Below are 22244 nucleotides of genomic sequence, written 5' to 3' on the forward strand. Positions count from 1 at the left end.
TTTGCCATTCACCTTTGGCCTGGGCTTCATTAATGGTCCATCAAACAAGCTAATTTAAAGCTGAGTCATGACCATCAGCCGAGGAATTCTTTCAGAACCATTAACAAGAAACTCTTAGACAACCTGTCGTTTCTTTATGTACTGCCAAGAGAACCTTGACATGAGTGTTGCAAGTTATTGAAACATGAATACATAAATACACCCGATATGGCTGAAACTGAACAAGCTTGAAAATCAATATTTGGTATGAAATTTAGTCTTTACCTCAATGTGAGATTTAAAATAAGCTTTCTTGTGATTATTTTTGTCTTTTTTTTTTTTTTTTTTTATCTCTCTCAATATGACCCCATGTTCATGATGAGGTCTCAGAATCAGAATCAGTTTGACTGCCATTGTCAGTGAGAGGTTTCACAAACTAGGAATTTTTACTGGTGTAGTGGTGCAACATAGAACACACAAGATAGCAGAAATAAAGGGTATAATATAGACTTTAAGATACAGCTATAAGGTATTCATTAAAATAATCTAAATAAAAAAGAAAAGCACTCTTACTCTATCAAACAACTCCAAAATATACATGTAACAACAATAAGAAGTAGTGTGGTATGGTAAAATTAGTGTTGATTTTTAGAGTAGTGTTGATGTTGATGAGGTCTCAGGTGTGTTGACGTTTTTTCACTCCATAAAACCTATCACTGCTGATTAAGCCCGATTTTGCAACCTACAACTTTTCTTCTTTACAGATACCCTTCAAAAGAGATAATTTCTGATGAGACTTCAGACTCTTTGCGCATACTGCTCATCATACTAAGGGTTTCACAATTATACCTCTTTGGGAATCAGTTTCTTCAAAAAATTACCTATAGATGCTATTCAAAACCAGTTTTTTACGAAGTTGTTTATTAAGTGTACAAAAACTTATCTCTTACATTGAGTTTTCCATTTTTAATGTTTCAATGATTTATATGTTACTGTTAAATGGCTTAACACACACACGTATACACAAAATAGATCCATCTAAAAACAAGAGGATGCAAGGACTGGACTAAATTTGTGTGAGTAACAATGCAGCCACCATTGCCCAAAGTAAGTTATTTGAGAGAAACCCTAAAGATTTATCGTTCAGACCACTGAAAAACATTACAAGAGACTAACTCCTTAGAGGGAAGCTATAAAAAAGGAAATGTGTCTCAAGGCATTTGTACAAATTTAAGCATCTTCCAAAGTGTTTCATTCTGCTTCTGTTCATTTAAGTCCTACCTTAATGGAATAGACAATAAACTTTAGTTTCTTAGTTGTAACTTTATTAAATAACAAGCACAAAGATAATACTGTAACCATCCCTAGACGTGGTGAGAGCCACACTCAGGAACATGTGACAACAAACACACACTTGTCACACAAAGGTTACTCCAACATTTAAAAAACAAACATGCAAAACATTTTTAAAAAGTTTTAGGAAAAGAATTTGCTTATTCATTGTATATTTCATGTGTGTTTTAAATGTATAATTTAATGTCACCGTTTCTCTGGTCATTTGCAACGATTGAATTACAAATTATTTTATTCTGAAGAGTTCACCGGATGTTATTACGTTACGCGACGCAGTCGCTGGAGGCTGGACGTGGCAGCAAAGCAGAAAGCTAAAAAGCTCTTTTTTCATCTTTATTTTTTGTCTTTCCGACTTTTTTTTTTTTTTCTCAAGAGACGTTTTTGGGAGACATAAATGGTACGTAGAAAGATCTAGAAGCTTCGCGAAGCCATTGTAAGGTGTTTTACCAGTGATTAAAGGTGTACGTTTCACGTTAGTAGCTCTAAGGACTAAAGTTATCTCCATCCTCCAATAATAAGGACATCAGTCGATAGCTTTTGTTTTTATTCATGTTGCTAACAGAAAAACAGACACTAAGGCGCCACCAAAAACAAGACAACATGGAGTTGAAACCCACGGATTTATTGTTTATTACAGAAGCTAAGTAACCACAGCTCCGGCTGTTTATCCAGCTTCACCTGCAAGCTGTGCGTAATGATTTGTTATGTTTATTATTGTTTAAAAATGTTATTAAATCAATTAGTGCTTTCTAATTGCTTCATGTAGTTGCATCCTAAAACAAAGAAAAGAGCTTTGCTCCTCCTGCCAAAGTGTGTTTGGAGGAAATGGTGATGATCAGTCATCTGCCAGCTTTTTGGATGTGTTTTGCTTTTGCAGAAATAACCCTTCATGTTATTTTTTTCTCTCTGACAAATAGTAGATCTAACTTACTTATATTCTAATAGCTATTTCTGATTATTTAGGACATGGTGATTCCACCACCTCCACCCCCACCCCCAGCTCTGCCTCATGAAAACATGCCCTCCAAGCCTCCTCCACCACCTCCTCAACATGCTGCTATACCTTATAATCCTGCTTCAAGCCATCCGGTCCAAGAGACAGGTGGTCCACCGGAGGCTGTACATGACTTCCAGGTAGGTGTCCACCCTGCAGTCTGGTGTTAAACTCATACAAGATGCTGTTAAAGATATACCATGATGAATTTATCTGTGCACGCAGAGCACAGAGGAAGCTGGAGCTGAAGCTCAACTTCCACCACCTGAAGGACCAGAAGACGGTTTGTCTGATGATGAGAAGAAAAACTATCCAGTGCAGGAAACTGAACCTGCAACAGAAACATCAATCAGCTCGCAGGTATGTTACATTTAACATTAACATGTAAGAGTTGTATGAGAATATCTTCATGGTGCTAATTGTCTTCCTCTCAGGTTGAAGGGGATGATGAAGCACTCAGGCAAACGGATGACGGTGAAGACTGAAGAGGACCACCTGCTATGAAAGACACTCACTTGAAGTATACACAATGTTATGCAGACGTGTACTTAAATGTACAGAAAACACATTAGCTGGGCGTTCTTGCACTTTATGTTTTTTACTCTTTCATTCATAGGAGCATCATCCCTGTAGCGTCGTTTTTCAAAGTGAAGAATGCAGTTATAGAAATATTGCCAGTAAAATGTAATAAGTTACTTGAAGAGAAAAGTAACTTACTTCTGCATTACCAAATATAAACAGCAACCAGTTTAACCTCTTCAGCTTCGCATTAGCGACGTTAAACTCAATTTATCTTATTAGAGTTCCTTTTTTTGTGGCTGTTGAAGGAGCTAAGTCTAAACAAAGATACTGAGATTCCTCGACCCAGGAGTATGTTTGACGCGCCGCTTCGCCGTAATAGATTTCCACTTAGATTACTTCATTTCAGATTCAATCATCTTTATTCTCTCATGTATAATCTTGTGGCTAACAAACTACATCTACTCGCACCTTGCTGTCAAAAACCCTTTCCAGTCCAAACATCTGCCCCACCACTGACACATTGTACTCATATGTATTCATCCCCTGCATTTCAGGCTAATTTATTTTTATTTCTGAGACCAGAAGGGCTGGGATTGATGGAGTTATTGTCACAAATGGCTTTATTTACTTCAGACCGACCCTCTCCGTAGGCTGTCAGATCAGCCTGCGGGCAAAACGAGTGGATTGAGACTCTTCCGCATTAAGCCCCGCCTCCCGCCACCGCGCTACATCAGGAGCGCGCACCGCACCTGCTTTCGCCGTCATGGTAACATCTCATAAACAGAAGGATTAGGCTAATATGAACTCAATAAAAAAACAAAATACAATGTCAGCACATAGCATACAGCCCTACATGTTGGAACCTGAATCAGAGCCTGAAAACGAAGTGGAAAACAGCAACCCACAGCAACAAATGCAGCAGGATGTCTCTCTTTGGTAAACTCACCAGCCATCGTTGGAAATAACTTTATCCCACGTTTTCCACCCGCCTGATGTATTTGTACATGCCCTTGTTAACCAGTAGAAGGTAACCAATCACCGAACCTTATCCCCCGGGACGTCACAAGGATTTCCAAGTAGAAAAAACTCTCTAAAACGACACGTTTTTCGTTGCCATGGAAACCGAACAGAGAGCGTGCTGGAACTCAAACTCAAACATGCATTTAAGTGATAAAAAAACAGTGCCGTTCACATGTCTGATGGGGATTCAACACTGTAACACTGTAGAAAGCTCAGAAAACTCCAAATACCATGATAGCACCACTTTAACACTTAAAACAATGTGAATATATCAGTGGACATGCTGATGTGAAGAAGATCTAACATTCGGCACATTTACGTGGAATAAAACAAACAAAAGGAAATTAAAGCCTCGCAGGAACATGACAAATGATTCACATTCCTGGGCGATCATATGTTAAATTATCAGTTGATCATTAGATCATCAACCGGATAGGAAGTCACCTGATCGGCACAAGCGGAGTGGAAACTACGATGTGTTTGGCTGCTAAACTGAAGTCAGTCTTTCTACAGATCTTTCATGTGAACATCATCTGACAGTTTAATTGTTTTTATTAACCCTTTCATGCATAAATTAATTTTGTAAAAAAAAAAGAATGCAACATTTCTTTAAATAGTATTTTGACTCTACAGACAGTGATACTTTTTTGTTTATTGGTGATACTTAGAATTTATCACGATTTATTTTAATGTATTCTAAAAAATATTTGTAAAATAATATATAATCTAACATAAAATAAATTTTTAAATATATTAATATTAATATACATCTTTTAAATGAACTCTTGGCTCTATCTATCTATCTATCTATCTATCTGTCTTTCTTTCACCAACAGTTTTCTTTCAGTTATTTTATTTTTGGTCTTCAGTACTCAGCGTGCAGAAAACCTGTTCATTCACTGTTAAACCTGATCTTTGGTGAGGCTAAGTTGGCCATTTGGAAGACCAGAAGGAACAGGATCAAAGGTCAAGGGTCAGAAGATGCTCTCCTGGTTTTCACCAGGCTATTGGCGGTTCGGCTCACGGTGGAATTTGATTTTTTTTAAGCTCACAAACAGGTTGGAGGAATTTGTGGATTTTTGGGGTCTGCAAACTTTTCTGTGTTCAGTTACGGAGAATTGTTTGGTTTTCAATTTTTGATCCCCTTTGGTTGTTGTACATGTAAATTATTCTCCTTTGTGTAGGCTGAAATAAACTCTATCTATCTATCTGTCCGTCCGTCCATCCATCCATCTATCTATTTATCTATCTATCTGTCTGTCTGTCTGTGTATCTATCTAAAATAGCCGTATCATTTTCTTTTCCTATTTATTGCAAACTTACATAATTACATTGTGTTTAGTGATATCGTATATTTTATTCTCCAGCGAGTGAAAACGTTTTGGATGTCCCACAAACATCCACTGAAGTGCTTTATTTACAAAAATACCATCTTCATTCAGGAAAAAGGCTTGTAAACAGGTGTCCTCTATGCATGAAAGGGTTAATGACAGATCAGAATCTGAGCCAAAGCAGGGGATTAATTTTAGTCATCTTCTATCAATAAACTGATCATTTCTGATGTTTGAAAAGAAACTTGTGCATCCTCCGGATTGTTCTGCCCTCAACCTGAGAGGTTCTGGTCCTGCTGCAGGATCCTGCATCCCTGGGGGGGGGGAAAAACGACACGGCACAGCGAGCTGGTACAGTCAAGAACATCCTTTTTTATTCAATCAGGTGCTGCTCTTCTCAAACTGTGTTTTTCATCATATGGAAAAGAAACTGTAATTAACACATGCATTTCACCTAGAGCTCTGGGGGTGTTCTCATAAAGAAGTGGTGCTGCGCTGAGGGTACAGACAGAGTTGTAGAAGAGCTGGGAGTCAGGGGCGAGGGGGGGGAGGGGGCCCGAGGCGCTGCTTGTTTCACCAATAGCCATACACATTTAAAAATATAAAGAACAAAATAAACAACAGAACAAAGACGCGGATCCATCCGGCATGAGGTGGTCGGAGGAGGAAAGTGGAGGGACTTTCCTGAACCTCATTAAAATGCAAGAGATCAGGCTGATGCCGGCTTTTTGAAGCTAACTGGTTGGCGTGTCGGAAATGGTTAATACTGCTGAAGGTCTCACTGCGTGAAACCCACCGTAAACAACAATACTTCACTTTGAAAGGTCGCTTTGAGCTGAAGAGGGATTTCATCCAGGAATTGCAACCTCCTCCCGTGGCCTCATGCGGGACAAGTCCGGTTATAAGGTGCTTACAGCTTTCACTTTTTACGGTCCGAGGCGTCCTCAAAGGGAGCCTAAACGACAGCATACCCTGATAGCACGTATTCCAAGAAATCCAAATTAAAAAGGGAACGAAAAAGGGAATAAAAACAAAGCCAAAACATATAAATAGTTAAAACAAAAGAGCAAACTCTTATCCTAGCGTGAGCAGCCCCTCACCGACTTCCCAAAAGCAGTTTGTCCAGCCCTCTTGACCCCACTAGTCTACTCCATAAACCTCTTAAAAACACCAAAACCCTTGAACCCCCTGTCGTCCCGTCCAAACCCACTCAAGGACACCCCCAAAAGCCCGTCAGCGTAATTTGTTCACTTACATTAGCTGCTGAATGGAGAAGCTGAAGAAGATGTGTATGGTAATACAATGTGAAGCATACAGACAAGAATAACATGTGAGCTAACTGCATTCTGCTCAGACAAAAAGTTTTTTTTCAGCAATATCTTTTTGTTTTTTTTGTTGTTTTTTTTTCCAATTTTTTTTCCTCCCCCCTCCCAACAGCAGAGAGGGATGGGGGGGAGAGAGAGAGAGAGAGAGAGAGAGTGACGGACACACAGAATTACAGACTACTCCAGTGTCTAAGAGAAAACAGACAGTGGAGACAGAGGAAAAGAAAAAAAAGCAAAGAGCTGAACGAGAACAAGTTTTTTTGCCTTTTCAACTTTTTTTTTCTTCTCATTTATCAATAAAAAGTAAAGAACTAATTCACACCAGTTTCCTTTTGTACTTTACAAAGGCGCATATCTATATATATTATACACATATAGATACACAGCTTTGATCATGAAGGAAGGAATCGAAGGGGAGGAACAATGGAGGGGATTCATTTCGAAGTCAGTGGAAGAGATTTTCCCCCGGCACGCTCAACGGGTGGAAAAACCTTTCGCCTCCTTGCCGTACTTCAGGGGGGGCAACCTGCTACCTCGGGCCGTTTCGAAGAAAAAGGAGGAAAAAAAACAAAAAAGAAAGGGGCCGATCTGGATTACAAAATGGAGTCTGTGAACAAAAGGCACTTTCAAGGGACAACCTTTAACTGCTGGGAAACTATACACTACAGCACAAGCACTAGAAAAGTCATTTACAGAGGAGGAGGGGGGGGGGGGGGGTCAGGGGAGAGGCTCACCTTGCTGCCTGGTTCAGAAATGGCTCAGACCTCATATTTATGCCTGATTAGAAGCTACGTTTGCCCCCTTTACACAAGGTCTAAGCTTAAAACACTTCCATGTCTGACGTCTAGATACAACCAGCTGAGCTCATCAGGCTCCAAATTCACACACATATCAGGTCACGGGAAGGAGAACGAAAAGGTTTTTCTGGGCGTGAAGCATCTCCCACAGGGCAGGGAGGAACTTGTCATGATGCTAATACACGAGAAAGAAATGGATTCAGCTGGGAGGGTTGATTTGCGTTTTGCTGGTGAGTTTCAGGCAGTGCACGGCTCCATTTTTCTGCACGGACAGAATATTTTCATTTCATTTCTTTCTAAAGGTTGAACCAAAATGCCTTTTGTGTCACAACCTTCAGGAATAGGAACCTCCCCCCCCTACTCAATACAAAGAGAAGAATACAAATAGAGAGAGGAATAAAACGGACTGTTCATTTTGTTCATTTATAATAGTTCTGAATGTACTTTATAGAGTTAAAGCACCAGTTTTCATCTGATGATAGATTCTTTTTTCTGAAGCTGTGTAGATTTTTTTTTCCTTCAGCCCTCCCACATTTTTATAAACAAATGATTACACATTAAACATTAAAAAAAAAAAAAAAAAAAAAAAAAAAAAAAAGAGAGAGACAAAAGGAAATAAAAACAAATACCCCCAAACTTACAAAGACTAGGATTTTTCATGGCCCTCTAAGTTTAGAGTCCCGGAGCTTATGGACTTTAAAACAAAAACTTTTTTTTTTTTTTCTCTTTTCTCTTAGCTTTCTTAAAAATCTCTAACAGACAAACACAATGATCTACCCAATGCATTGCACGTGGCTCAATCGACACATATTTTTCAATAATAATACTTTCCATCAAAAAACAAACACTTTTCTTCAAACCTACTGTTGATTTCTGACATGTTCATCTAAGGTATTACAACGCTGCGCTGCAGATGGCCTGTGTCGTTTGGATTTGTAACAGTAAGGTGAATGAGGGGTGAGAGTTCAGAAAATAACTAGACTGCCAAGAAGTTTGAGTAGTAAAAGTTAAAAAGGAGCATATATCATAAATATATATGTATAGGATCTCTCTTTCTGTCTATACATGAAAAAAAAGGGTTGCAGTCCTCTATAAAGATCTCTCCCATGGAAAATGGTTTCCACATGCACCAGCGCTGACCTTCCCCACCGCTTTCCTTTTCTTTAAAAGGGAAGAAAAACCTGAAGTTTAAAACTAATTGCATGAAGGGATTACAGAGGCACTTCCACATATTGTTATAGTTTTGATAAATGGGTTTCGTACATACAGCTAATGTTTTCTAGAGGCTGAGAGCAGCGTCTCAGCCTGGTTTACCATCCCTGCAACAAACAGAACCAACAGCCAGGCAGTCCAGTTATTTTGTGAGGTCAGCTTTTCGTTGGATTGTGTCATGGTGAATGTGAACATTTACATAAATATTTGAAATTAAAAAGACAAATCTTAAATGAATGAAAAACCATTAACAAAGGCATTTTCGGAGAACCAAATATAAAGGCTTCCCTTTCTTATTCTGTGTCGGCGTGTGTGTATGTGTGTGTACTCTCGATGTTCAGGGTGAAGCAATGCAAGGGGGTGCATGTGATGAGCTGTTATTGTGCTGTCCATATGTGAGAGATTTGAGAAGCTGCTGCGACTGTGCTGCTGAAATCCGAGCGTGGCGCTTGGGGAATGACTGCAAACGGGAAGAAAAACTGGAACGGCATGCAAGAGAAGGTTAAACCCAAATCCGGAAAACAAAAACAAACAAAATAAAAAGAGATAGAAGAAAACGCCTACCGAAAGAATAAGCGCTAACATTACGATGGTGATGCTGTGTGTGGATAATAAGGTGATGTTATGAGTGGTGTGTCTGTGTACAAGCAAGTGCTGCTTTTTTTAGTCATTTCTCACAGCCCAGAACCAAAAAATGTGCACAACTTCACCTCTGCAATGGCAGCCAGCCTCTGCTGCTTCCATAATCGACCATTGATGTGCAACACAGTTCGTCCCTTATTTAAAATTAATAGTGCATAGGTGAGGGGAGGAGAGAGCACATGGAGAGTTAGTGTTATGACTGTCAGTCGTGTGTTCACCTCCTTGCACCCGCCTCATGGCTATCACTTCTCCCGCAGCAGGACGTCCTGATACTTTGACAGGTAAACAAAGACCAGCCACTTAGTGCATATACGCCACACCATCAGATGGTGTCACCGCGATTGGCCAATCAGAAATGAAAGCAGACTCAGAGGCTGAGCGAATGGAGCAGCAGAGCGCGGCGGCGTGCAGGTGTGCAGCTGTGGTTGACCCTGAGCAGCACGGAGCTTCAGGTGGCGTGTGTGTGAGTGTGTGTGTGTGTGTGTGGGAAGGGTGATGGGACTCGGGTGGGACTGTGAACCTTGAGGAGAGACGCGCAGTTTGGGTGGAAATCCTTTAAAGTCGCACATCCGACTCAACCTTTTTTACCGCTACTCTTCTCTTTTTGTTATTTTGGGATCTCCCAGCCAATGCATGGAGTTTCATTGTGGAGACAACAAAATGAAAGAAAATATATATATTTATATAAAAAAAAAAAAAAAAAGAAAGAAAAACGAATGTTTAATTGGTCATTTGTCAGATTCTCTACATTGTGTTTCCTGTCTGACGTTTCAAAGTGTGTGAGACAGTTCCTCAACTTCCTTTTCCTCCTCCCTGCGTTCCGGGTCTGTCCACTCAAACTCATCGGAGCCTCCTGCGTGAAAGGGGACAAAACAGGCGCTGAAGGGGGATTCCTCTTGGGGGGGGCGAGCCTTGTGGGGTTCTTCGGGTTCTGTAGTAGTACTTTCAATAGTGTTTGGCGAGAAAGACCTTTTAGTGTCAACAGTTTGTTGTTTATCAGCTGTGATGCGTTTGTTTTTTCAATTTTTTAATTTTCATGACACGACTTTAGCTGCTGATTCAGAGAGGCCTTGTCAGAGGAACCAGGACTGTGGAAAAAGCAGAAAACGTATTCTTTTAGTTCCTTTACACCTTGCCATCTCATTTACTCTCAGACTCAATTCACCGTTTAGCTGCAGCGTGCAGTGAAGCAGAAAGAAAAGGCATGACAGAGTTATGAATAATGGCACATAATTGCATCTCACACACACACACACACACACATACATATTTTAATCATGCTGTAAAGGCATTAAAAAATGTTAAAGCTGAAGAAAGATCAGGCATACATCCACAAATCCTCAGTGGGAAAAGCTACTGGGTACAAGTCAGTGGTACATCATTGGGTTTTAGAAGTGAGCACATGTTTATCTGAGCTGCTGCAAGTTTATTAAATAAGAATAAAAAAAACTGCACAGAAACATTGTGTTAACTATGTCTATGATTATTTTTACTTAGTCACATCTACGGTTAGAGAGCATTTCATCTAAAAATGTACATATTTTTATAATTTAAAAAGTTGTTTTTCCTCTATTTCTTCTATTCATATTACTATCATTATTAGTTACTGTATTATTTAAACTCTTTAACAATATAGAAATACAGTTTTTAAATGAGTTTTGGGCTCGAGGCATGGCTTTACAATGATTTCCTCAACGTGATGGGCAGACTGGGATCTACTGATGCAGGTGACCTATCTGCCTCTAGAGGGCGCCCTCTTCCTCTCCTTACTGGAGCTGCTGAGCTCAGCTGTCCCATAAAGTGCTGAAAAAGTTTCTACCTCAACTTGATCACTTGCTGATTTTTACTCAAACTTTTTACAACATGAATTAAGACGGCTGTGTTGAAGCAGAGCTGTGTGTGTGTGTGTGTGTGTGTGTGTGTGTGTGTGTGTGTTTTGAAGATATAGGATTGTATCTGCTCAGTCATTTGCTACCAGTTTACATGTAAAGTGATCCTCCTAATATGTCTGTGCTCTGTGTGTCGGAGTGGTCTCAGGCTACGCTGCGAAGCTACAGAGAGCAGCTACTCCTGGGATCCGGTTTCTCGGCTTGATAAGCGGTTCTGATCGGAGGCTTTGGCACGGGCCGAGCTGCTCTGGCTGCCTCTGACATTCCACCGGCTTCGGCTCGCAGCTACTCACCACACCTTCTACACCATACTCTCCCTCGCACCCCAATTAGAGCAAACCTCTTGACAGTTTCAACCCCCTAAACCTCCATTTACTCCTCCTCTATCTGTGCCTCCTCTTTGGTGTTTGGAGGTGACTCCTCCTCCTTCTGCTGGCTCCAACTTCCATTACACCCCTCTTCTACTCCAGCTCTCCCAGTGTAATCCTTGGCAGTGGAAAGTGAGCCCCCCCCCCCCCCCCCCCCCAAAAAAAAAAAAACTCTCTTCAAGTCCAAGTTCAACTGCCTATGACATCATGTCTGGTTGCTGCTGGCAACCAGACAGCAGGGACGTGACTGTGGAGTGCAGCGAGCTTGGACGTTTTTTTCCCCCGTCCCGTTCTAACATTTTCCCCGCGTGCTCCTCTACCTTCCTGCAGAGCCGAGGCCTCGCCACCAGAGAGCCCCTTAGACCAACTTTTCCCTGCTTCTCGCTCTGACACCAGTGGGAAGACCCGCTTGCCTCTCTGTCTTGGCTAGTTGGCGAGCAGGCAGCAAGGCGGGCTGGCAGGGCCCTCGTCTGAACCTTGCCATATGCCAGAGAACAGCAGGACAGGCAGGGGCCTCTGCTACTCACTCTGGCTGAGGCTGCTGCTGACCCACTCGGCTCTGCTAATGGAGAGCTGTTGGTACTCATGGCCAGGTTCTCTCTCTGTGCTTAACGCTGAGCCTTCAGAACAGGTTTAAAGGGAAGATTCTGGACAGATCTGGTGTGAAAGCTTCTTTTTTTTTTTTTTTTGTAATAAGAAGCAAGAGCCCTGACTCAGAGTGGAAGTACACGTGCATATGTACGAGCACGCATTTGGATGGAGTCTGAACGTCCCCTCAGTGCCAAGGCTGCATCTGTGGGAGAGTGGTGCAGGTGGGGAGGTTGGGGAGCAGCAGGAGGACAGCGGCAGCGTGGGCTGCTGATGCGCTGGGTTGAGATCGAGAGGGGGGGCAGCTGAACGGAGCGGTGCCGAGGAGGAATGCAGATTGTTTCCATGTGTGGGGAGGGCAGAAGAGCGGAGTTGGCTGCAGGCAGGTGCGGTTAGCCCCTAATGAGAAAAGTTGTGTTGGTGATGGAGGAGGCCCAAGACACTGCAGCCCAGTGGCAGAGCAGAGCCAGAGCTGAAACCACAATGTACTGCGCCGCTGGCCTCACACGCTGCATTAATACACACTGTGGGGCCGTGCAGATATAAATCAGCACAGCTGGAGCTGAAACTAACTGGCACGGCTCGGATTCACTGTGAAATATCTACTGTAGCAGAGACACTGTAAACCAATACTGAAACGAAAGGCCTTGATACATGGGCAACAGTCTGGAAACAATTTAGCCTCCAAATTCGTGTTCAAACCAGATAAAATCACGTTTTAAAAGCTTTAAAATCTTTATGCTTCTGACAACAAGATACTGAGGGAGAAGCCAATTTGACTCCAAGTTGGGATCCTGAGGCCTGGCTCTTAAAGTCCTGACCCTCTAAAAATGCCTACACGATGTATTTACTAGGGGTTGGAAAATCGAATCGAAAAATTGAAAATCGGGATTTTTTTTTGGTTTTTTCATTTGATTATTTGTTAAAAAATTGTTTTTTTTAAACAAATATAAATAATCCATTATAAAATATTTGTCATTTTTATTGTTTTTATTGATCTTTTTACTTGTCTTCTGGGTCGTTACAGCAGCAGAATGATGCTACTGTGTTGTTTTTTTCTAATTAAAATCAAGAAATATTACGAGCAAAAAAATAAGTTTTATACATTTATTTTGTTTTTAATCTACAAAAATCAGCAATATCAAACAATTTTGAGAATCACAATTTAAATCAAATCGGCACCCAAAAAATCGGAATTGAATCGGGACAAAAGCATATCGTCACAGCCCTAGGATTTACACAGCTGATCATCTGTGATCATTCTGGTTATGGATCCATTACTGGTTATGGATCCCATCACTGGTCATGGATCCTATTACTGGTTTATGGATCCATTACTGGTTATGGATCCCATCACTGGTTATGGATCCCATTACTGGTTATGGATCCCATTACTGGTTATGGATCCCATTACTGGTTATGGATCCCATTACTGGTTATGGATCCCATCACTGGTTGTTGCCTCTGTATCACGGCCTTCACTCTGAACGACATGCTTGTTCATTTAAACCCAGATTCCTGAAAAGTCGCATCCACGAACAGCAATGTGTAGAATCAGGCTTGAAGTGGGGTGATGAGTGAAAAGGAAGAAAAAGACACAAAACAAGAGGAGGAGGAGGAGCAGGAGGTGGATATGTGGATGTTAAGTAAATGAGGGAGGCTGGCAGGGTACCTGAGTCTGCTGGGGGATATTCAGAAAGTTGTCCCGTGTTCCGATGCCGACAAACCGGTTGGGAGCTGTGGAGCCTGGCGTGGAGTATGCTATAAACAGAGAGATACAAGTGTGTACATGCTTTTCCACATACACATACACACTCAGCTTGTAGCAGAGTTTGATGCCCTAATCACCATTTTTTAAAAATATTTTATTATTGTAATAATTGGCAAATGCATTAGGGGTCAGGAATACTGATTCCCTATTGGTCACATTGAGGATTTGATCTAATTCTTGGTATGTTTGTTTCTATTTTCTTTTCCCAAACCAGTTAATCTGTGGTTAAAAGGGGCCTATAGTCTGAAATGATCAGCTAACATGGAGGAGGTCTTGCCCTCAGGTGTGGCAGTGCTGTTAGTCACAAATGCTCCTCAGCAGCCCCTGGACTCAATAATGAGCCAAACTACAGAGAACCAGTAAGGATTCACTATAGACTTAACAATTAGGGTGACTGTAACGCCCCGTCATAGTTTATGGGGAGCATCTTTTATATACAGTGATGCAAAAGGATCAAACTTAGGGCAGTTGTGCTATCTGGACTCCAACATGACTGCTGAGTAAAAGCTTTGCTGTTCATGAACTGAGTGAGTTGAGGGGATGGGGATGTGCAGGGGTAACAGTGACAGGGCTGGAAACTGATGCATGAGTGACTGTAACATATGCATGTGTGTGTGTGTGTGTGTGTGTGTGTGTGTGTGTGTCATGGCTGTTAAGATTTTTCATAATTAGAGACAAACTTAAAGAGGAAGAAAAAAAAAATACAGCGATAACAGTCACCAGGATGAGGAAAAGAGTCCCATATTTATTTATATGGATGTCAATATAAATAAATAGAAGCGACATGTCAGTCAGAGAGAAGGAAGGAAAGAAGGAAGGTGAGGAGGAAAAGCAGACAGGAGGAGGTGAGGAGAAAGTGTTAGGAGAAGGAGCCATGGTCGCTCCGTCCAGTGCTCCCTCTTGGTGTGCCTCTCCCATGACCCGACTCTTGTACCGCACCTGTGTGGGTGGAACCAACAAAGCCTCACCGCTCTCTGATCGCACTCCTTTCTCCCGCTCCCCCAGTGTAGCACTAATTAGACATGTTTGATTAGATTCTATTATTCATGTTTAGAGAGATTGGTTGTTCCTGTTATACTGTGATTTTCCTCTTTTTTGTTGTTCTCATTTTTAATTGTTGTGTGGTTTGTGTGAACATGGCGAGGGGATTGCGTGGGTAAAGTGGGGCATCAGGTTTTGTTTTGTTTTTTTTTTTTGGTTTTTTTTGGAGTCCACGCCAACTGCCCTAATTTTGTTCCCTTAAAAAAAGGAATAAGAGAGAAGTAAAGGGAAAGAAAACAAAGAAAGGAGGGTATGAGCACATATCAAATAAAGAAAAGAAGAAAGCAAAAGGAAAAGAAATGAGAGACGGAAGTAGATTGTATTGTTGCTGTCAGACAGACATGCAAAGTCTGCATTGATCAAAGGCTTAAAGCTACAGAAAAACTAGCTAAGCTCCGCTCTCGCAAACTACAAAACACATCCAGTAGAGGGAAGATAAACTGCACGGCCTCTTGGGGTGCTAGCAAGAAATCCAACACCCGAGAGAGATGAAGAGAGACAAAGAGACTCTGAGGAGAAGTAAGAGAAAGGAGTGGAGGAAGGAGGCGGAGGTGGTTTGCAAAGACATGAGGAGAGAAAAGAAGGCTAAACTTCAGAGATGAGGACGAGGAATACAAGCCCCTTTCAGACAAACACTGCTTTCCATAAATGTGACGGCAATTTAACGCACTGAATGAGTACGCCACTTCCAAACAATTCGCCACGTAATTTATCAGGTCGAGCCGACGAATATTTACCCGTCTGTCACATGACCCGGTCTGAACTGCTTAATGGACAACCCGAAAGGTTTCCTTATAATTTGATGTGATGACAGGTTTCCTTTATTCTGACAAATAAACAGGAAAACAGCTGAATGCAGCTCTTACAAACTGCACAGCACATAAACGGTGGTAAATGTGTGTTTCTTGAACTGAAAAGACACAACTTAGTGTAATTTATCCCTAATCCATGATAAACCAAACTCTGGTGTGTTTACTCTCATGGCAATATGACACAGATGCAAACTCTAAGAGGTGTTTAAGGTGTGTAATGTGCTAAAGAGGTCAAGTAATGTCTCTACATTACTAATAAGTGTGTTTCTGTTTGAAACAAAAGCGAATGACGCAACGCAATAGCTTTAACAGTTTGATAAATCCATAAATGTTCCATATTTCTCGTGTCTGAAAAGGGCTACAGAAGAGACTGAAAGAGGATCTCTGGTTTGGCAAAGGCGTGGCGTCTGCCTTCATAGTTCTGCATTTTGCTGGTGCAGAACAGTGGTGTACAGTCTATCAGGTGATGGATGAAACAGGAGAGAAGCTCCTGGGGCTGCTGAGTGTATGACTGAGCAGACGGAAACCAGAGCAGTAGCCATAACAGATGACCCACACCTGAACTCTTACTGCAGCTGAACTACAAGATCACAGGAGACAGATCGAGGTTCAGCTGTACATAAAGACGGGGGCGTCTGGCGTGGCTACTGCTGTTTCAGTCTTACAGGGCTGATGTAGAAGGAGGACATATAAAGGAGAAATCTTCTATCAATATCACCTCCAACTTTCTGACAAGTCTTTGGGGCGACTGGGGCGTTAATGCGGGTTTGTGGAGGGGAGTGGGAGTGGCGGGGTGACTTACACGGAGATGTGGGTGAGCTGAGTCCGCCGTCAGTGGGCGTGCTGATGGTTTTAGAGTCGGGCATGGGGAGGGGCACAGGGCGCGCCACCGGGGGTGGCGGGGGCAGCAGGAAGGAGCCCGGCATTTTGCTCTGGCCACCTCCATTAGGCTGCAGATGGACCATACAGACAGGGTGAGCAGGACACACCCTGAGATTATACAGTGTACAGGGACACCCCCCCCCCCCCCCCCCCCCCTCCAACACAAACACACACACACACAAACAAGAAAAAGTCACAAAGATGGAGTCCCTTTTAAAGAGAAAGTGACAAATAGCAGCAGAATCCACACGTTTGAGCCATGCGTGCACACTTTCATACGGGGAAACTATCAGAAATAAAACACGTCACACGATTCAAACGTACTGAGAGAAAAGGGATGAAAACTCACACACACAAGAGAAAAAGGAAAACGATGTCTACGTAGGAGGATGAGGGGTTAAATGAAGTTACTAATGAAGAAATGTAAAAGTGAAAGAAATCAAAAGGAAAAATCAGCATGTGTCTGCATGTGTGTGAGTGTGTGTGTGTGTGTGTGTGTATGGTGCAACGTTGAGAAAAAATGACTGTGTTAAGTGTGTTAAGCAATGAGAACAAAGGATAATAGCATATGAAGAAAGGGCGTAATATAAGTGGATTCAAAGTTTCAGAAGTTTTCAGTAGAGGTTTACAGCACTACTCTGTGTGTTAAACACACTCCGAGGCCCGCTGACAGTCAGCTGTACACGTATCTGATAAGTGGAACTGTTTCTGGGGCTCTCAAAGGGATTTCTAAATGAACCAATATCTGTCTGCCAAAGAAGAGTCAACCATGACCCAGAAACACCCCCCTCTCTCTCCAATCAGCTTTGAAGTTTCATTTTCTAACTAATTCTGAAGTGCAGACTTCATCTGTCACCTGGTGTGTTTTAGAAAATATTCCCCGCATGCTGCAGTATCCTGAGTGCTCAGATACATCAATTATAATAATATGTTTGGCTACTTGGTTCAGTTTACACAAACTAATCCCCCATTATGGCTTAAGCAACTAAATGACAGCAGATTGCGACACACACAGCGAGTTGTGTGTGTGCTTCTTGCCGCTGAGTGTATGGGAACATCACACAGTTTTAAAATATCTGCTTGGCTCCTTTCATTGACTCCTAATTCTACATAAACAACAAAAATCTTGAATAAATCTACAAATCCTCAGCCAGCCTGCCCTTAGTTGAAAGCCTTGCTCTTCAATGCCAGTGGCCAGTTTTGCCCAGACCAGCCCTTTTTTTATCTGCCTCTCTTTGCACTAGTGAATAAGATCTCCTTCAGCCCAACTGCAGGACAAAACGTATCATTCTGTAACATTTTGAACATGTGATGAATCAAATGGAGTTTGGCTTCCTCTCCTGTAATTTTCTCCAGCTGTTTTTTTTCCCAGTTAAAATACATCTGATTGCCTCTTCCTGTTGATGTGTTTTCCTTAAAACTTTCTCACGTGAACTGGTTTTGTTTCATAAAAAATTCTTCAGTGTGCAGTTTTTTTCAGCTCACTTGATGTCTCCTTTGCTATACAATGATGTAGAACGTCACTCTTTCCATTCTGTCATTCATTCCACATGTTAATCGATACTGTCGAAAGAGATAAACTGAGTGTGTATCGCTTTTTTTTAGTGTCAGTTTGCGTCACACACTTGTCGTCACCCCCCTCCTTCCTTTGCAGGACCTACAAATCACTTACCTGTGCACTGGGCTGGCCTGTGCCGTCGGTGCACACGAACTGCACAAACTCCTTAAGAGGGTCCTGGTGGTGATGGTAGCGTATGGTGGGGTGGGTGAAGTACGGGCTGGACTGCTGGATGATAGAGGGAGAGGGGAAGTGCAGGGCTGATGCTGAGGCACGGGGACTCCCTGAGGAGGAAAAGGTCGCAGGGAACAGAACGGAAAAAGGGAAGAGAGACAGAAATGTGAGAAGAGAGGACCAAATATAAGAAACTCATAAATAAACATGCATAACTGTTTACAGCATACAGTGTATTAACAAGCACAACTATGACGATATTTAAGACATGCATATGTTTTAATTAAGCACCATGACAGCTGGCAGGTTACACCCAGGTTGTCATTAAGGCCGATTATCGCACCAGCAAAGAAAATAGCTGTGACATTCTCCTGCGATCAACTAACGGAAGCTGTTTGTGCTCATAATGCCTGGCATTATCCCCGGCTACTGGGCAACATCTGGTCGCATTCATTTTATAATTTAGCCTACTAGATTTCTCTGAACCTCTGGTAAGCCTGGCATTGCTTCACACACACACACACACACACACACACGTTTTCACAGCCACATTATGGCAAGTTTGCCACAGTATTTTCAGCCTTCTGCTTCATCTTCATTTCTCTCTGTCAGCCACACACGTTCATGAACCACTAGAGTATGACAGAGCCACACACACACACACACACACACACACACACACACACACGCTGGATTTGTCTCCGCTTTTGTTTTATTGCTTGTCACTGATGTGTAATCAATCAGATTATTATCCTTACTGTGTGGTTCTGCCCAGTAGTTTGAAGCTTGTGAGAAAATCTCCCCTCTACTCCCAACCGACCACAAAACACCTCCCAGAGACATTAGTCAGTCAGCCAGCCGACCACACACACACACACACACTCGTACAGACACCAGGCTGCACTGTCTGTCTTGTCTGCTGTGATTCTATGGCTTTGGCAATTTGGCTCACCAAACTAAAGAGGCAAGCTGCTAGGTGAGGAGAGCCTGGCGAACAAGCATCTGTGGTTACGTCTGTCACCTCCTATCTCTTGTGTATAATCTACCCAGCAAAGTAGACACTTCCCTGGTTTCTGTGTAAGTGGTTCCCCTTGTCTTTTCATGTTGGTTTGTCTGTGTTGTTTAAAGGTTTCTGCATTTAGTTTTATGCATAATGGTGTGTTTGTGTGTCTGATTCTCCAAACTAGTTTAATCAGGCAACAGCCAGTCTGGCAGCTCTCCATGTCAGTCCAGAGCCAAAAACCGGATGTAAACCATCCAGTCCGAACCCCACAACACTCACACTCTCTCGACCCGTACAACAACAGCTAACAGCTTCAACTCATCCAGGCAACGCCAAGGAGCCTTGCTAACTGCCTCTCCCCCTTCTCCGTCTACCCCAGTCTCTCTTTTCATCCCTCGCTCCTTCCCTCCTTCAGTCTCTTTATGGAACCAAGGCCTCGGAGGGACATCCCATTTGGATGGTCACCATTTTCGAACAGAGTGCTCCACAAGAGTGTAAATTTACACATGCATGTAAGTGCGTATCGTTGTGTTTGTGCACAAGTGCACTAAGACCCAGTCTCTGAATACTGTCTCATTACAGCTTATCTATTACACGGAAACCTCACGGCCAAGGGTTCACACACAATGTGGAGTGGATGAGGTTAGCTAGGGAACAAAGAAAAGCTGAGACAGTCCCCAACACCTTCCACACAAAGCAGATGAACCCAACTCAGCTAAATTCCATTTGGGGTTTTTGATTCTGCAGAATATCGAATGCTGTTTTGTGCCGAACAAAATAGCTCAAATGTGCAAGATCCAAACAATGCTGGATGGTATAAATATACGGCAAGTAAAACTCAATATGTCTTAACATGGTGGACGATGAGTCCAAATGACCTTTAGATGGCAGGTCTGGTTTGGCTGTGGACCAATCCATCTCTTTGAGAGGCAAATGGAGTGAGAGGGAGAGATGGATAGAGGACATTTCTTTGAAAAGTGAGACCAACCTACAGAGACTTGCTGGCAAACTAAAGGTCTCAGAGACATTGGGAATTCTTTTACTGGAGACAGAGAAAACCACACTGGTTATCCTATCAGACCAAAAAGGTCTTCAGAGGACAACTTGCCCTTAGTGCATCTAGTGAAGCAAGACTTACTTGAATGCTTTGGAATTTTATCCACAACAGTGTGCATCTGTAAGTAAATCTGAGTTCAAATACTTTATTAATCCTTGTTGCTTCCACCTGCTTCTTCTTTAAAATGAATACTTGCCATAAAAATAAGAAATAAATAATTTAAAAAAACATGTCTTCCAAAGACAAAGTATGGTTGTGTCTGACTGTACAAAGAAACACAACAACGTTCGGGTTTACTCTCTTTATGTCTTTGCAGGAATTGTTTAAATAAGCCATGTTTATTTTTCTGATTGCTCCATGTGGTGACGATTCACATCCAGGCAAGATCATCACATCAGATTAAAAAGCTCTGTGAGTTAAAATGCATGAACGGACTTTTACAGACCTTATGACAAATGCATAAAGCAGTAAGATGTGAGGCATGGATGCAGAGTTGGTACCATGCAATGATAATAATAAAAACAGGCATAAAGATGGTGGTAAAAAAACCCAAAACAAAATGGATGGATGGAGACAAGCTGAAAGAGAGAGAGAAAGGAATTTATGCCAAGCCATGATGATAGCGGTAACACCGAACAGATGAAACTCTGCAGGCATATTGCTTCTCAGCAATTGCAACTGTAAGACTGGAAGGTTTGTGTTTGCTTTTTTCAGCAAGTCTGTTTAGGATTTCCATTTTCAGGCACATGACTGAGGTATTTCAATAGATTGTATAGTTTTGCAGAGGATTTTGGGGGCTGTAAATGTGATAATCTGGGATCAAGTTGAATGCTCCCTTTCCTTCTCTCTCTCTTTTTCAAATAATTAAAAGGGGTGGGGAAGGTTGGAGTTGTTGGGGATGGTGGCAGGGCTCTCACCTGGTCTCACTCCTGCCAGCACAGGCAGCGGGTGGTGTGTGAACGCCATGCGGGGGGACCTCGTCTGGGAAGTCAGGGCGTTGAAATCAAACTTCCCCGGCTTCTTAAGTGAACCAGGCGAGGACAGTCCTGGCGAATAAAAAAAAAAATAAAAAAAATAGATGGAATAAAAAAAAAGTGGGGGTAAAAGGGAGAAAAAAAGAGAGGTGGTTTTAATCAACAACTGCTTTTTAGTTAGCTGCACCTAAAAAAAAATCTAGATTTTTTTTTTAAGGGGACCTGAACAATCCTGATTTTGTCAGATGGTATCATTTGTTCTGATGGCAGTGCATTGTTCCCTGAAGGTGAGTCAGTTAGAGGACCAACTGGACAACATGTAGATATTCACAAGACCCAAGTCAGAAAAGCCAATCATGGGTTAACAGTTCATTGTAGGACTGAGAGAAGCTGTAGGTTTCCCTGTTGCATGGCCTTATAGTTATGGACAGGGGAATATTCAATCATCTAAGAGCATGTCTTCAAAGGAAAAAAAGGAGAAAAAAACAGCTAAATCCAAACTGAATATGGTCTTTGCTTTGGTGCCAATGAACATCTGTAGCTGTAATAATCTCTACTGTGCCACTGTATTATTCTCTGTCTCATCTCTTTCTGCTTCTCTCTCTCTCTCTTTCAGGTGCCAACTTTCAGGTTTGTTTTTTTTTTTGGTATGTATGAGCGTGGCTGCCGTTCAGCCACAGTCAGCTAGCTGTGGTCTGGCTTCAGCAAAGCTCACAGGCTGGCCACACGAGAGGACAGCTTCATTCAGAAATAGCACACACTGTACAGTATGGACACGGCAGCTGCTGAGTGCGAAAGACAAGCAGACGGACAGAGAGCTGAGACAGAGGGAGAAAGGCGAGAAGAATATGGGAGACATGAAAAGATGTGAGGGAGCAAGAGAGCAAAGCAGAACCTGTGAAAAATGCAGCAATGTCTCTTTTTTTTCCATCATTGCATTGCTTCTGACAAC

At 42.1% G+C, this 22244-nt stretch overlaps 2 protein-coding genes across 14 annotated transcripts in view; one reads left to right on the forward strand and one right to left on the reverse strand.

Moving 5' to 3' along the window:
• Positions 1-1613: 1613 nt before the first annotated feature.
• On the forward strand, positions 1614-3540 carry LOC306774590 (uncharacterized protein). The gene is made up of 4 exons (XM_079264692.1): positions 1614-1729; positions 2296-2466; positions 2552-2686; positions 2761-3540. Exons 2-4 carry the CDS (start codon positions 2342-2344, stop codon positions 2828-2830), a joined length of 330 nt encoding a protein of 109 aa, XP_079120818.1. The 5' UTR covers positions 1614-1729; positions 2296-2341; the 3' UTR covers positions 2831-3540.
• Positions 3541-3740: 200 nt separating this feature from the next.
• nfixa (nuclear factor I/Xa) overlaps positions 3741-22244 on the reverse strand; it is a 111004-nt gene continuing 92500 nt past the window's right edge. For 5 of the 13 annotated variants that reach the window (XM_079264553.1, XM_079264558.1, XM_079264556.1 and 2 more), the window contains 5 exons: positions 21236-21364; positions 18199-18368; positions 16447-16594; positions 13693-13781; positions 3741-10263 (listed from right to left, as the gene is read on the reverse strand). In XM_079264553.1, the coding sequence (XP_079120679.1) occupies positions 10249-10263; positions 13693-13781; positions 16447-16594; positions 18199-18368; positions 21236-21364 (551 nt within the window). In that variant the 3' untranslated portion in view covers positions 3741-10248. The remainder of the gene's footprint in view (positions 10264-13692; positions 13782-16446; positions 16595-18198; positions 18369-21235; positions 21365-22244) is intronic. The other 8 variants (XM_079264554.1, XM_079264563.1, XM_079264560.1 and 5 more) reach the window with 4 other exon arrangements.

The sequence above is a fragment of the Telmatherina bonti genome (assembly GCF_933228915.1).
Source record: "Telmatherina bonti genome assembly, chromosome: 3".
Classification (NCBI taxonomy): Eukaryota; Metazoa; Chordata; class Actinopteri; order Atheriniformes; family Telmatherinidae; genus Telmatherina; species Telmatherina bonti.